The sequence below is a fragment of the Penicillium concentricum genome (genome assembly GCF_028827145.1).
Source record: "Penicillium concentricum strain IBT 3081 chromosome Unknown utg000001l_segment0_segment0, whole genome shotgun sequence".
Taxonomy (NCBI): Eukaryota; Fungi; Ascomycota; class Eurotiomycetes; order Eurotiales; family Aspergillaceae; genus Penicillium; species Penicillium concentricum.
In genome coordinates, this window is record NW_026622754.1 from 7,042,469 (window position 1) to 7,057,951 (window position 15,483).

Genomic DNA, 15,483 nt, shown 5'->3' on the forward strand with positions numbered 1-15,483 from the left:
AGAAATAAATGAAACTCATTAGGGGAGACGACGATCATATACGGAGCAGCTCGCGTTAGTTGACGATCTAGTGTTAGTGCCATCCGGTGCCCATTAGCCAAGAGCCTCTATTCCCACCTGATCTTGTCTGCCCTTGAAGGCTCTCTCGTATTGATGTCATATTTGGAGTGAAGACACAGCATTTAGGTGGCTGACAGGGGCAGGGCCATATCAGTTGGTCTGGTCAGGCGAACGGAGCACCCCGTTGCGGGGGATGGCTTGGCAGTAGGGCTGAGCTTCTGACGAACTTGAACTGGATGAACTGGATGAACTGGATGAACTGGATGAACTGGTATTTATTTTTCCCGGGTGATCTGAAGCACAGCCTCCATGTGGGTTGAGAGAAGATTTTGGAGGCTCTTGAATTATATGACGTTGTCTTTTCCAGCCGCGTGGGAAAATCAAATTCTCTCTGCAGCATTCTCCATGATCTCATGCTTATCTGATTCACTACCTACCTAGGTAGGTACTACGTACATGGTTTCTATCTAGGGCATAAACAATAAGAAGATGCATAAATAGATCCCTCGATGATAAGTTAGTCACCATATACCATGACTATATTTAGTGGTCATGTGAACTTTATTGAAATGTACACTATCCAGACATCTCAGATCAATCCTGCAACGGGTATCCGTATCCAACCAACATAGCAGGCTCATCAATGCTATGATGCTGGTAACTGCAAATAGGAAAAAGGTCAACTTTCAGGCCCCAGTAAAGTGGGATAAAAGAGAATTACCTGAGGACGCCAACGGCACCAGGGTCGAGCATCAGAGAAAGAGGGAACTCCATAGGATATCCCAGCCAGCGCTTGGTAAAGGCACGAAGCAAATGTCCGTGTGCAACCAGCAGGATATCAGAAGGATTCTCTCCGTGCATGTTGTCCTTGTGCAAAGTGCGAATTTCTTGAATGAGATTATCAAGACGGTCCGTCACCTGTTGTGCAGACCTATATTGACCTGGTCAGATGTACTTGATCGTAGGTGACTGGACATAAATTCAAGAAAGGTTCCTTATAAGAAAAGACTTACTCTCCATTTTCGCAACCGTCTCTCCAGATATCCCACTCGCTCTCGGTATCCAGACCATGGTCCTTTCTCAAGGCCCGGATTTCCTTAGTCAACAGACCTTCATACAAACCGTAGTCCCATTCGGCCAGTCTGTCAGTCTCAGAGACCTTCTTGGCATCGTTAAGCGCTTGCTTATCGGCATCAGAGAAAGCAATCTCAAAGGTCTGCATAGCCCGCCGGCGAGGACTGATATAGACATGTGCAAGTTTGGCCGGGTCAATCAGCTTGCCAGATCCGACAATCATCTTGCCAGATGCATTGACCTGGTCCACACCATCTTGGGTAAGTTCAAGTTCAGTGATACCGGTGTACCGTCCGTTTTTGGACCATTCCGTCTGCCCTAGAATCTAGTTAGACGGAAAGAGAATAATTGACGCTCTGAAACATACCGTGTCGGTAGAGGAAGACACGGGGTGTGCTGGAGTCTTTATCGGGCATTTTGGACTATTTTTCAAGGGTATTCCAAGGGTGGTGGTTGAAAGTGGGTTGCGGGATTGTGGGAAAAGTGGAAAGCGTTTCCGCCCCGGTGAAGGTGAACTACACCCGCCACGTGTGCGAACTCAACTTGGATAGAATATTGGCCTTTTATTAGACCTATTTTTAAGTTAAAAGGGTCGTGTAGAAGAGGATTGCTGCGTGAGATACTTAGTATCTATGATATCTATGACGACGGACTTTTGCCCCGCCATCGCGGAATTTAGTGCTTTTATAGAGCCTGGAATTTTATAAGTGAATGATGTCTTGAATAATATATGACTATTCAATATTCATATACATTAGACCGACACATATATTCAAAACTTCAGTCTATATAGCTTACAATGGACAATTGTTCGTTTTTTTGAACATCTATGCCACTAGACGGGCTCCAAGATACTCATAGTGTTATTGAGTAGTGTCTCGCCTATAATTTCCTTATGTTAAACTATGTAGGCCGATGCCTTTTTCTTTGTCTAGCCTCTCGTATTAAGGTGCCCCTTCGATCTAGAACAGGTACATAAAGAATAGACTGAAAGAGAAAATGCACCCCATAAAGCCTCTGTAGTAGGCATCTCTAATAGCCCCGTATATCTCCTGGGAACTACTAGGATTAAACACGGAACGGGTTATTTGATCAGGTCTCTTTGGCCTGAGATCTTAGACATGTATACAAAGTTGTATTTATGCCTTGCATATCAGCTTCAATTCGAAAAATGGATTTATTTTAGCCCTTGCATATTCTAGGTCTTGCGTTTCCTAGGCATCCCATCAAGACTTCTTATTATGATTACCCTGGCATAGAAAACACAGAGCTCAATCGACTTAATATCTTAAGTCGATAAACCAGGTTGTATAATCTATTTACATTCAGCACGAAGCCCGAGAAGTGAGCAGGTAGGCATTTAAATATCTGTGGACATTTACAGAGCGAGACTAATCCTAATCTATACCAGGCAAAGAGATTCGTTCCTCCAACATGCCTTCGACGATTTTACCCTTGCTACCCAGCCCATCATCATCTCAACGTCAAAACGCCTTTAGATACGCTCCCAAGCGGAAGTACCGACCCAGTCGAACTTCCACCCGTCCGGTCTATACTGATGCAAACCCGTTCATCCGCCACGCTTCCTCACACTCGTTAACGCATTCTTGGCCCAAACATCATGCAGTCGATTGTCCGCGATGCCACCGGCACCATAGCGTCAGTTTCTGCCGGCAGCAACGGCAGTGAGAAGAATTTGATCTTGGATCCTTAATTTTAGGATACAATGTGATTGTAAAATGGTTGGGCAAAATCTAAATATATCTTTCCGCAACCTGGCTAGCCAATTGACTGTCGAGATGAGAGTGATGTGAATGGCGTGTAACCTAATTCTTTGTTGTTTAATATACATTCATGAACGAGAGCCAATGAGACTTGATGGGTGTAGATATGGAGGGCCATAGATGAGAGTGCAGTGAAGTGAGGGGGAAATAGATTATAATCTCGCTTGAATTCAGATTCTTCATTGACTCGGGCAGGTTGCTAACCTGCAAATCTTTCATCTTTGTTCGAATCAGGTATTCCGGGTATGTTTGAGTGCGAGAAAATTCCGACTACTGGTCATACCTACGGTTCCTCAATTGAATTCATGCTGCTCGGTTCTATATACCAGTATCCGGCCGAGGAGATGAGAGGTGCCTTTTCTTACGGCCACTGACGAAGGGGAGGAAGATAATGTTGATCAATCTAGTAAAAAGCAGGGTATCTATACCCTGATATCTTGCAAACAATCTGCTGTGCAAGCAAACAATCATGAGAGGGTCCAATGTTCAACAGCTTTCACACCATTTCCTTGTGAATATTCAAGGATCAAAGCCAGCTTTCCATTTTGTTCCTCGAGATCGCCAGCAATTTTTTGTTTCTGCGCCTCGAGCTCGGAGATAGTACTCGTTTGTTCGTCAATCAAGCTTTTCTGTCTGTTGAGCTTCATTGCCTGTATTTTGAGCTGGCATGATTGTTCATCAAATCGAGACAACAGCTCCGCATATAGCTGTTCGAATTGCGGCTCATCTTCAAGTTCGAACATCATATCTGAACATTCGTCGTCTGCTGTCCATTGTTCAATGTTTTCAACCAAATCCACTAAGGTCTCGTGGGTTGGCTGAAAATACTCCCCGTCGTTTGGTGCCATCTTGCTGATCAGTTCTTCCTGATACTCGAACTCTAAGAACATTATGCTGGCAGTGTCACCGAAGACTTTCTTCATCTTTGTATCTCGCTTTTCCAGCACAGACGCTATTCTGGTCTGCTCCTTGAGATCATGAACTAGCTCTCCTTTTTCAGGCTCGAGGTCGGCAATCTTCTTTGTCTGTTCCTTGAGCATGCACACAACCTTTGCCGTATGTTGCTCAAGCTGGCCCGCGACTTCTTCGTGGCGTTGTGCGAGGTTAATGATGATCTTTTCCTGTTCCTTAATCGTTTGCCTCAACCATACATTCTGTTCCTGGGGCCCCTTGAGCATATCGGCATGATATGACGGCGTGGAATTCCACGACAGTCTAAAATCATTGATCATGTGCTGCGCATTAATTGCAGATTCTATCTATTTGGGTTCTTCGAGGAACAAGCAGTCCATGTTTTGGTTCTGCTTTTCGACGTCGCATGCCATCTTTGTGTTTTGTACTTTGAGCCCAAGGATGACACTCGCGTCCATTTCGTTGATATGGGCTGACCTGTCGCCGGCGTTCGCTGTTTGATGGACAGCTCCAGTGAGCAATCTTTGTTATTGTATGGGCTTGAATGAGTTGATGAGAGAGACGTCAAAGGGGGTATTTGAAAGATAGGTATTGTGAGTGATGATACGTATCTGTAAGGTGGACGATTCCTGTGAGTGAAGGACAGAGGTTACATGGTTACCTTGATCTTGCTCCGATTCCATATTTGGCCTGCGTAAGACTATGTCCTTTGGGACCAAACTATAACTATAGGCACTAAACCCTGGAAGAAAAATAGTAAATTTGATGTCATCCATGGATGATACCCGATTTGTTTCGCTTTCCAGTATATTGAGTACAAAATGAGACGTGAGTCATAACACATAGAGCATGTAAACATATTTGCCCTAACCAAGGGATATAGTTGCATAGGTCACATGGCCTAGTAAAAGGAAACTTGGTAATGCTGTTGAGACGCACTTTCAGAAAAATGGTCCCTAATGACGAGACCGCGAGGGCTAATACTGGTAGCAGAATAGCAGACTCAAATTGAACGAATCAACTGCACCTGCTAGGGCAGTGGTCGCAAGCATTAGAGCTGTCTGTGGGCGTTGTAAGAGATAACACCCAATATACTCCCGAAAATGGTGATATATTTTGAGCGCATTGAGTGGGAAGGCAATCGATGTTCAATAGGACCTCACTTTCACGCTTTCTTCGGGGCAGAAATCTCCGCCCGAGAGAACGAGCCCGACAGCGTCTCAATTGCTTTACGCTGCTGAATTGCTTTGATTCCAGTGCGATCAGTGACCGTCGTCGCATTGATAATATTATCGAATGCCTCGTCCTCGCTTCCTCCTGAGCCGGACTCAGCATCCGAGTCGACATACAGCTGCTCCGGTCGAGAAATCTTCTCCGGCTGCTGCTTTTCCTCTTCTTCCGGATTCTTGAATGATTTAGAATTGAGAATCTTGCGGCGGATTTCGGCCATTTGTTCTTCGTCTTCAGAATCATCGGAAATCGCGAATGGATCCTTATCGTCATCTTCTTCGTCTCCACTTTCCTCGTCCTCGTCGTCTGAAGTTCGCGCGGGCAAGCGATTGGTGTTGCCTTTGGTCCAGACATCATCACCTCCATCGATGCGGCTGTCTTCATATTCGCGTTCAATCTTGGTTAACCATTCCTCTTCTGTCCTCTTTACATCCTCTTCTGTTTCGCAGGCCGCGTAGCGTGCTAGAAGTTCCTTGTTGATTTCCAAGAAAGAGGGCCCGTAACTGAAATGCCTGAGTAGATCTTCTGCCCATTCCAAGCGACGGCAGATTGCGAAGCAAGCGGCGAGCGCTTCGACGCAGTTCAGACGCCATGGTTTGCCGTAGTTAACCGTGTTGGCGGCGATAAGGTAGGGAACTATATATCAAGATAGTTAGCATCTCATGGATCCAGCTCGTCGTTGTCCAATTCTTATCACATACGAAGTCGTTCACATTTTCCGCCGATCCGCGACCAGGGCACTTCCTTGACTCGCATCCACGAGCATTCCACCACGGCAGCACCGTGCTGCTCCATAATATCCTTGTCCGCAGGAGAGATAATTCGCTTGGCATTTGGACTAGTAAATCGTTAGTATGCAAGCCAAGGAAACCAAAAAAAGCGGTGCGAAACATACGACACGATCACGCCAGGGTGCCGTTGGCCAATGTGAAGCTCCCGCATCAGACCGAGCTTCATCAATCGCTTTCCTGAGCATCGCTTAGGATCGCAGTGTCCCATATCCCAGCAGGCAGCCTTGTAAGGAGGCCTCGAGGAGGTCGCGCCATCAACTTCTTCTTCATCACCGCGGGGCACTCGGGGGCGGGGGTTGTTGAATTTCTTGCCTCCTCGCGCGAAGTTATCTTTTTTGTGGCGAACCATGGTGGATGATGTGATCGAAATCTAAAAATAATATACGAGAATACCCTGAGGCTTTTTGTAGTATTCCGTAGTGGTAAACGCAGCGATTGAAAAAAAGAAGACCCAAGGCCAAGCATAAGCGCCACACGTGCAGGCTAAACGGGTTCTCCGCCCGCCGCCTCCCCCGTCCGCGACTGTACACATCTCCTCTGGATCCTTGTGCTTTCCAGTACCTCCCTCTTTATCCGATTAATACCCTTTTCTCTCTTGTTTTCCAGTCCACCGTCATCCTGGAGGCTGCATCTGCACGAATGGCGGCTAGGGACCGCTTCGGTGTCTACGCTGAGCCAGGCGCTTCGCCGTTGCAGCGGGCAATTCGTGAGTATAGTGTTGGAATGAATGTAACAAAAAATAATTCATACTGATGCTTTGATCATTCACAGGAAATGCCTGCGATCCTCAAAACTACGAGCCGAACCTGGCCCTGAACCTCGAAGTTGCGGATCTAATCAACTCCAAGAAAGGCAATGCGTGAGTGGGAACCACCCATGTTGTATGGCGCACACTCATAAATTCACTTCTTAGGCCCCGAGAAGCTGCATTCGATATCGTTCATCTCATCAATTCCCGAAATCAGAATGTCGCATTGTTAGCGTTGGCGGTACGTGGGAGCTCAAATGACAGCTGACGCGGGGGAGACTGACAACCACGGTCTTAGCTACTCGATATTGTCGTCAAAAACTGCGGATATCCGTTCCATCTACAGATCGGCACAAAGGAATTCTTGAATGAATTGGTCCGCAGATTCCCCGAGCGACCACCCATACGATCCTCCAGGGTCCAGCACCGCATTTTGGAGTCGATCGAGGAGTGGCGCCAAACTATCTGCCAGACGTCGCGATACAAGGATGACCTAGGCTTCATTCGGGATATGCATCGTCTGTTGCTTTACAAGGGGTATATGTTCCCGGAGGTCCGCCGAGAAGATGCCGCGGTTTTGAACCCAAGTGATGTATGTGACCCTCACATGGTATCGTTTTCGGAGTCAAATTAACGTTGCCTAGAATCTCCGCTCAGCCGATGAGATGGAAGAGGAAGAGAAGGAAGCGCAATCTGCCAAACTCCAAGAGTTGATTCGGAGAGGCACTCCCGCCGATCTACAGGAAGCGAACCGGCTCATGAAGGTTATGGCAGGATTCGACAATCGGCATAAAACTGACTATCGAGCAAAGGCCGCGGAGGAGGTTGTTAAGGTGCAACAAAAGGCCAAGATTTTGGAAGAGATGCTGCAGAATCAACAGCCCGGGGAAGCTCTCATCGAAGGCGATGTTTTCGAGGTAAATGATATCAAATATCCCGCGTGTTTGTTCGCCAGTCGATTGGTCTCTGACGCTTTTACCAGGAACTTGCGGGTGCTTTGCAAAGCGCTCACCCCAAAATCCAGAAAATGTGCGAGGAGGAATCGGATGATCCCGAGGCCGTGCACAAGCTATTGGAGATAAACGACAGCATACACCGCACAATCGAGCGGTATAAGCTGGTCAAGAAGGGTGATCTGGATGCTGCATCTCAGATTCCCAAGGGTACGCTGGGAACCACGACCGGAGTCTCAACAAACGCAAACAACGAGCTCTCTCTTATCGATTTCGACCCGGAGCCTGAACCCAGCTCCAACGGTAACGAGGCCGGCCCATCCCAGGGTGGTAATTCCTTGGAGAATGACCTGCTCGGCCTTTCATTAGGTGAGCAAGGTCCCTCTCCCGGAGGTGGTATCTCTCTAGGATCTTCCGGTATGTATCGCGGCACCATATTCCCCAAAGCACCAGCACTGACCAATATCAAAGTGAATTTCCCGTCCATGTCAGCAAGCTCAACACCGCCTGCTCCATCACAACCTCAGCAGGCACCAACAGCCTTCAAACCCAATTATGATATCCTTGCTTCTTTTAACAGTTCACGACCTGTTTCCCAATCTCCCACACCTGTCATGGGGGTCTCGCCCCAGGTCCAATCCAAAGCGACTCCTCCGCCACCTGCGGCTGACCCATTTGCATCGCTCGTCTCTGCCAGCCCACGGGCCACATCCAGTCCCTTCCTACCACCGGCGCAAAGCCAACATGCTCCCGCTTCGTCATCATTGCTTGACCTGGTTGGAGGCACGGGTCCTTCCCCGCAACCGGCGCAAAGGGAAGCTCTAGTGGAAGATGATGAGTGGGACTTTGCATCCTCATTGCCAGCGAGTAATGCACTTCCATCAACCAATAAGATTCAAGTCCTCAACTCCCAGCTCCGTGTTGAGTTTGCTGCGCGCCGGGTTCCGAACCAACCGCGCCAAATCCACGTTGTAGCCATCTTCTCAAACACAACCAGCCAGCCTATTGGAGATCTTCATTTCCAGGTCGCTGTGGAAAAGGTAAGCCATTTGCCATACTGCTTCTAGCTGAGTTTACTGACAATTAATTAGTCCTATACGCTACAGCTTCGGCCGCAATCAGGCCGAGACATTGCACCCCAGCAGCAAAATGGGGTCCAACAGGAGATGCTCATGGACGGAATTGATGTTGGCAAGGGCAACTCGGTGAAAATTCGGTTCAAGGTGTCTTACAAGCTTGGCGGCGAGGCCCACGAGGAACAGGGGATGGTGCCACCGCTGGGCATCGCCTAAGCGAACGCCGATCGCAGAACTTTATTTTGTTTTTGTTTGTGTCCGAGATTTCCCTCCGGATCTGTTTGGATGAGAGCTTGCCCCAGACCATCTAGCATCCACTCCCGTTGAGCCGTGGCTCTTATTGTATTGATGCTGGCTACTCTCCAGCGCAGTATCATCGGCGGATTTGGCTCTTCTCTGATTTTGATGTCCTTTTCCCTTGGCTTTGCACTCATTGAGAACTTAGCGTCTTTTACCTATTCATGCTGTTTATAAACAAGATTTCATTTGCAATTGTTTTGCTCTCGCGATGAGAGGACTGATATGGATTGATTCGCAATGATACAGATACGAAAGTAGCCAGGAACGAATCAATGAACCAATCCCCGTCCTCTCCAAGCGAAAGAGAGAGAGGCCGATGTTCCTTGCCATACTCTAATAGCATCACCCCTCCCAGAGTGACCTTCCCGTCCTAACCAAGTAACGACTGGAGCTCCGGACACAAGGAACTCCGCCTGCAGACCTCGGTGCGAGTTTCCCACACTTGTCGGAGCGGAAGTGTGTATGAACCATGAACTATAGTGTGGGTTTATGGATATTGGGCACTGTGGCTGTGAGTGTGGGGGTTTCTATGCTGGACGCCAACGATTCTCCGAGAGATCGACCAATTTAACTTTTTTGGTGGAATCTGGGGTGTTACCGATCTAGGCAGATACTGAGAATGTGAGATGGGATGGATTTTGGTGATCGGCCTGATCAGTCTCCACCTGGTCTCAATCAATACGAGGTCTCTAGGACAAAATAGGCTGGGGGTTTATGTGAATAAATCTGATATCGGAATATTCAGTGGCGTTGGTATTTGAACTCGAAATCGCCGAGTCTCGGCCGGGTGAGATTAGTGGCTTAGACCGAGGGCAAATCCCCATGTTGAATATGGCGTTGTTTTTCCATGGGAGATAGAGCTATATCAGGTATATATCCCGAGGTCAAAAGAGGAAGGAGGATTTGAAGGACTTGGAGACGGATTTGAGCTGGCAGTTGATCCCATATGTTGTATCGTGTATTATGCGGTGTCAGCTATTAGTGCTTGCCATGGTCACTTGGCATGATTTCGTATATTCTTGAGATGGAAAGTGTGCTAGATGTCTTAGGCTATCAATCTCGTGTGCCTACCTTATGTCGATAGTTCGGGAGCTCAGTCTCCTTCAATACCGCTCTCTACCTCCTTTTTTGGACTCTACGTAGTGCTAAAGAACTATTTATAATCATAACTGCCTGGCTGCCTGCAGGTTATTCTTCGGTTCGTACGTAGTACAGATTGTGCAATAGGATAGGCATACTATGTACCCGACAGATCGAGAGCTACATCCAGGTCCTACGCCAGGTGGTCCCTTTGGATAGGCGACAATAATAATGTACCTGTTGTATTAAGCGATCGGTCCCACTAATATGTGACGATCGACGATCGAGTATCCAAAATACTGCATAGCCGATGTGCAGTAACCTTGTCTATAGATCTAGAGGATCTTTGACTATCTTCCTTGCAATTCATGTCGGAACTGGGTAACATGTGGTATGGTCTATAGGTAGCTCTAGAACCTCACCAATCCGGCTATCACGTGGTACCATTCTCCTGTGTGCTACCGAAGACTTCTCACAGAAGAGAGAAGAAAAAGAAAGGGGGGGGGGTCTAACGCTTCAGGAAGATGATCTGCAGGCTCGATAGAGTAACATCGGGAATACATTCGGGATCTGGAGTAGAGAGTAACGCCTCCCCACTTAACTGCTCAATGGTCTAGACCTCTAGCCCTAATCTGAAATTAATGATAACAATATGTATGCCTTAGGAACCTGGAAATAGTATCCCTAGAGATCCAGTGGCACCATATTTCGGTGGCGCTCTAGAGCCTGGAAGGAGTGGGCAAACCATGGACCGGCCGTAAGTTTTGCAGCCCAAACTGTGATCGGCTCGGTTCCTTGGTTCTGGACTCGAGCTTGTTAAGTTTTTTGATTCCCCTCATCTTTTTTAGTATTTAATCTTACCTTTTCCCCCCTTGTAAATTCTCTGACATAACATTTAAGCATATTATCCAATATGCCTCTGTCAGATCTAGACCAAGATATCACACCTATCCCCCGTTCGCGGGAGGAGAACCAAGAGAGGTATGTGAATTACATAGGGAAAACAATAGTGACCTGACTAACAATCTCCCAGAGCCTTTATTGCTGCATCCCGGCGAAAGGATCGCAGCTTAGATGCTCGCCTGGAATCAGCGAACCGGGCTTCTATGTTGCATAAGAAGCGTACGGGCAAGGCTTTCCACATCACCAAGGAGATTGTTGATAAAGAAGCCATGTATGAAGAGGTCGATGAGCGGTACCAAGAAAAGCGCATTCTTATGCTGCAACATCAGAACAACGAAATCGAAAAGCAATTCACAAACCATCTACTGGCCGCCTTTGCAGCTCGCACGCAATTCAATGCATCTTCCATCCACAGCCGGCGAGCCAGCCACATGACCCCGCGCCCAGCAGCCAATCGTGGTCCCCGCAAGATGAGCTTGGACTTGTCCAATATCCGCTCTTCCTTCTCCCAGGGTCAAGGCTCAATGGCAAGCCCAATGCCAACAAGTGATAGCTACGTACTATCGCCCACGGCATCATACGACCAAAGCACCCAGCCCTACGTGGGCTGCATGGACGGTTCCGAGACGCCGTACTCCAGCATGTTCTCAGCCTCAGGAGACTCGTCAGGACAAGTCCCAGCCTACATGAACCAACAAGTCTCAACCCCAGCCTGGAACTCCCAAGTACCCGCATGGGCCCCGATGCAGCAGCAAAACCCAACCCCTGGGCAAACCCCCACAGACACGCATGCCGTGCAAATGTGGCAGCAACAAATGATGCAGCAGGCCCAGATGAACGACACCGCAGTCCAAATGCATCAGTTCAGAGATCGCCTTGCGTCCGCACCGGAGTTGCCTATGCAGCACCAGGCTCCACCGCTTCCCTCAGCATCCATGTCGGGCCCCACCGGCCACGGCCCTACCCATGGTCACTCGCGCGGCCAATCCCAGCCCTCGAATAACTTCCACGACCTCCATCTCCTTACGCAGAGCACGCACCTCTCCCACTCCCAGCTTGCCCCCTCTAGTATGGGCTCTCCTAAGATTGAGGCCCTGTCGGCGGGCACTCACTCTACTCCGGACTTCTGCCCCACTCCCAACACCCCGATGTCGCCGACAACTGCCACCGTGCATACTACCATATCGCCGGTTGGGAAGGTCGGGGGTGATGGCATTATGGTCTCGCATGAGGGGATGGATCCTGATTTCACGGATTTCAGCCAGTTCGCTTCCCACTTGGGTAACTCGACTGTTCCACTATCCGATCGTGATCAACCTTTTGGCTTTGATGATTTTATCGCTATTGATGATTTCACCAGCGTCTCTTGTTAGCCTCATCTGTCTATCATGCCTCTTATGATCTATGATACCTGATATACCCAGGTAGCTGTTGGCTGTTTTTGATCTTTATCTTCATTTCGTCTATATATGGGGTTGGCTTTTGCACATTTGCTCCTGTATCATATCTTATTTATTTCTCATATTTAGCTCTCATTTGAATATCCTGAACAGGGGTCAGGGTTGAAAATGTTTGTGAGTATCAGATGAATATATCATTTAATTTTTACTTTATTTCCCTTTAATGTACAATAAGATGAAACAAATTCACTATTTGAATTTACTATCCATTTCCCAAGGTTCTTTTCCAATTTCCATATTAAGCTTTTACCTTGGTGGAGTTAACGTTGCATCAATCCGCAAACAACCATCGCCATGTCCGTGTCCTAATCCGGCATTCCTCAATCCCTCTAAAAATTGCGTCCCTTTCTCAGAACCCACTGCGCGATTATTGGTACGTCATTTCCTATGGGATAAATCGGGTCTCAGACTCTATGCTCCACCACCAGCTATAGCTGTAGCTGTAGCTTGTCTGAGCTGTAGCTATAGCTTTCCCGAGTCCAGACATGACATAAGAATTTTTACCTTTCTCTTCCCTAGTATGATTTTTAGTATTTAGCTTCGAGCATTAAATTTCAACCATTGGGTTCACACACTTCCCCGTTCAAAATACCGCATTTAGTAGTACTCCACAACAAAGGTTCACCCATGACAAAAAGTCTCTAGCCCTACCTACGTAGGTTCATCCCACATTAAAAAAATACACGACTCTCAGGGCTATGAAGTATTTGAGGCCCCAACTCACCCACGTAGTTCCTCATGGACCAAGTACCTAATCTAGTGCCAGCGAGCAGACCATCTTCAACCGTGGAAACCCCGGTCTTCATTTTGTCAGGCTGTGACCATCCGCGGGTGAACGGTGCTATGTCATAACCCTAGAGCCTTCAGTAGATCCCAGGCCAGGCCTTGCGTGATAATGGAAACATGTACTTTTGTTATCTTCTCTTGGGTGCAGGGGGAACTCTGCTTTCCCTTTGTGGTCTTTTAAATTTCCCTAATCTCGTATCTCGGTCTCAATCTCGTGTGTTACCTCAGGATTGTCTCCGACTGGTACTGACCATGTAGTCTTTCTTAGCCTAGTTACAAATTGAGCCGACTGGTGTAAATGATCCGATTCCTCATGTAGATTTCAAATTTGGCGTTAAGGGAAAGTAAATTAAGATTGAAGTGCCCCGTGCGCCGCGGAATTGGTGTCTTTCCACCCCTGCTGAAGCGTTCTCGGGATTACGGATCAACGGCGATCGTGCAGGATCGACCTATCTTATTTCTTTTTTTCTATCAATGCAACATATTGATATCCTACTAGCCCCTAGCAATGCTATTACAAATAGTAAGTAGAGCAACATGTATAGATATAATCTATATTCACACACTAAAATTAATAACCCAGCAACTCAGCAAACCCCGAAAGTAGCCATTTGTAAGAAAAAGAAAAGTGACCTGCAGGATCCCAGATTGCGGGGTTAAGGTTGCAGCTTGATCAGCCTCGGAAGCCAATTTAATTGGCCAACAGCAAACTAGCGCCCGCACTGACCCATGAAAAGTATAGAGTCCATCGACACCTCTACCACGGCCGAGAGACAAGTCCGAGGGAAACGTACCAGCGGTTGAGAGATGGGTATTGTCGGCACACAAACCCTGCAAGATAAAAGTCTTCCTTCAACAGAACTCTAACTCGTGGTGGAGTAGGGGATCCCCGTGCAGATCTAACGGGGCTAGGTCCAGCATCCACCCACGGGTTCCAAATGCTTGCCCAGGTGGGTTAACGATTGGAGTTTTATAGTTGGTTGCGGTTGAGACTGCAATGCTGCCCCGTGCACACTTGCGGAGGGGTGATTGGTGGCGGTTCTCCCAAGGTTTTTTTTTTCTTTTTCCATTTTACTTATCGATTTCAACGCGGGGTTTGTGGCTTGGGGGTTCAGTGGGTGGCCTGTCAGATTTTTTGATTAGTATGTGGGTGAGTTCTCAGGTCGGTGATAGGTCCATGGATAGTGATAGTGATGGCGATGGATATAGACTTTGATAGGGGATAATTGGCGAGTTCTGTTTTTGACTAACTCCTTTTTAGACTTAGGGCATGCGTACCTGCATTTGAGGTATTTTCTAATGGTGGCCTGACCAGGCATCCACCATTTAGTAAGACCGATCAGGCCATGGAGTCCAGGTCGGTCGATTTGGAAATGCACTGGGTCAAATGGCGCTATCTTCGTCTGTCGATTACTTCTGTTATTCCTTATGTGCTCCGTCTATACCTCAATATTCTCGACTTATTCAAAATGAAACTAAACCTAAACCTGAGCAACGTCCTCTCTAAACTACCTTTCAAGACTTTCCTAATTGAGAAAACCCTACAGTACCCAATCACAATCCCCAATGCACCCCGAAATTCCCCAAGGGGTATGTCGATGATCAGCGTCTAGTCTGGTCTCTCGGTACGGTGGAGCAAAAGTGGCTCAATACGAGACCCGGCTAGATGGGCAAGGTGGGGAACAAGTGTGGGTTCGTGGGATTGACCTTCCCCAGATTTTACAGGGTGATCTTGGTCTAAGCTCAATATTTCTCTTTAAAGATTATCGTTTTATTCTAGATCTTATTCGTAGTCGAGTAGAACAATATCCTCGTGACATGCATAGAAAACTATCTTCAAATCCAACAAGCATAATTTCAGTAAGCAATATCTTTCTATTCCAAAACAGCCAAAATCAAAACCCGCCGACATACTTAATCCGGCGATGCCGCACATGACACCGTGCAAACATGAGTGTTAGCGAAAAAGATGACGAGCCAGTGAGAGGCAGGAAGCCAAATCGCAGAAATGAACCAGCTTACACCAAATCTACGCACAACACAATAACATTTAGGAAACCCTGCAGCTGATCAACGCCACTACCTGAATCAGGCTCAAACCCAATTCCACGCAAAATGCCTATCTAAATGACAGAATACGAGGACTGAGTGTGGTCCTGGATGTGCTGGAGTGGATAGCATTGCGTGTGTGGTGCTTGCGCCGCTGGACGGTGTTGGATGGGACACAATAAGACTGGTTTGTGGATTCTGGATATGTTTCTCCGGGAGGAGGGTTGGAGTGTGGGATTAGGGTGCTATTTTACAGTTTTCTTTTTGTGGAGCACCA

General features: G+C 47.5%; 5 protein-coding genes across 5 annotated transcripts; 2 read left to right on the forward strand and 3 right to left on the reverse strand.

Moving 5' to 3' along the window:
• Positions 1 to 654: 654 nt before the first annotated feature.
• On the reverse strand, positions 655 to 1,550 carry N7517_002714 (histidine phosphatase family protein; the record flags this gene model as incomplete). The annotated part of the gene is made up of 4 exons (XM_056720444.1): positions 655 to 721; positions 782 to 991; positions 1,074 to 1,452; positions 1,502 to 1,550. The coding sequence occupies 4 exons, from the start codon at positions 1,548 to 1,550 to the stop codon at positions 655 to 657; spliced, it is 705 nt and encodes a 234-aa protein (XP_056584579.1).
• Positions 1,551 to 2,629: 1,079 nt separating this feature from the next.
• Positions 2,630 to 4,150, reverse strand: N7517_002715 (uncharacterized protein; the record flags this gene model as incomplete). The annotated part of the gene is made up of 2 exons (XM_056720445.1): positions 2,630 to 2,684; positions 3,660 to 4,150. 2 exons carry the CDS (start codon positions 4,148 to 4,150, stop codon positions 2,630 to 2,632), a joined length of 546 nt encoding a protein of 181 aa, XP_056584580.1.
• Positions 4,151 to 4,995: 845 nt separating this feature from the next.
• Positions 4,996 to 6,200, reverse strand: N7517_002716 (ribosome biogenesis TSR3 family protein; the record flags this gene model as incomplete). Its single annotated transcript, XM_056720446.1, has 3 exons — positions 4,996 to 5,696; positions 5,762 to 5,898; positions 5,956 to 6,200. 3 exons carry the CDS (start codon positions 6,198 to 6,200, stop codon positions 4,996 to 4,998), a joined length of 1,083 nt encoding a protein of 360 aa, XP_056584581.1.
• A 290-nt stretch (positions 6,201 to 6,490) lies between these two features.
• On the forward strand, positions 6,491 to 8,844 carry N7517_002717 (VHS domain protein; the record flags this gene model as incomplete). Its single annotated transcript, XM_056720447.1, has 7 exons — positions 6,491 to 6,557; positions 6,623 to 6,710; positions 6,765 to 6,840; positions 6,898 to 7,191; positions 7,244 to 7,516; positions 7,582 to 8,592; positions 8,644 to 8,844. The coding sequence occupies 7 exons, from the start codon at positions 6,491 to 6,493 to the stop codon at positions 8,842 to 8,844; spliced, it is 2,010 nt and encodes a 669-aa protein (XP_056584582.1).
• A 2,065-nt stretch (positions 8,845 to 10,909) lies between these two features.
• Positions 10,910 to 12,284, forward strand: N7517_002718 (uncharacterized protein; the record flags this gene model as incomplete). The annotated part of the gene is made up of 2 exons (XM_056720448.1): positions 10,910 to 10,989; positions 11,042 to 12,284. Coding segments are annotated over 2 exons (1,323 nt in total), but the record flags the coding sequence as incomplete, so codon positions are not given.
• Positions 12,285 to 15,483: the final 3,199 nt, after the last annotated feature.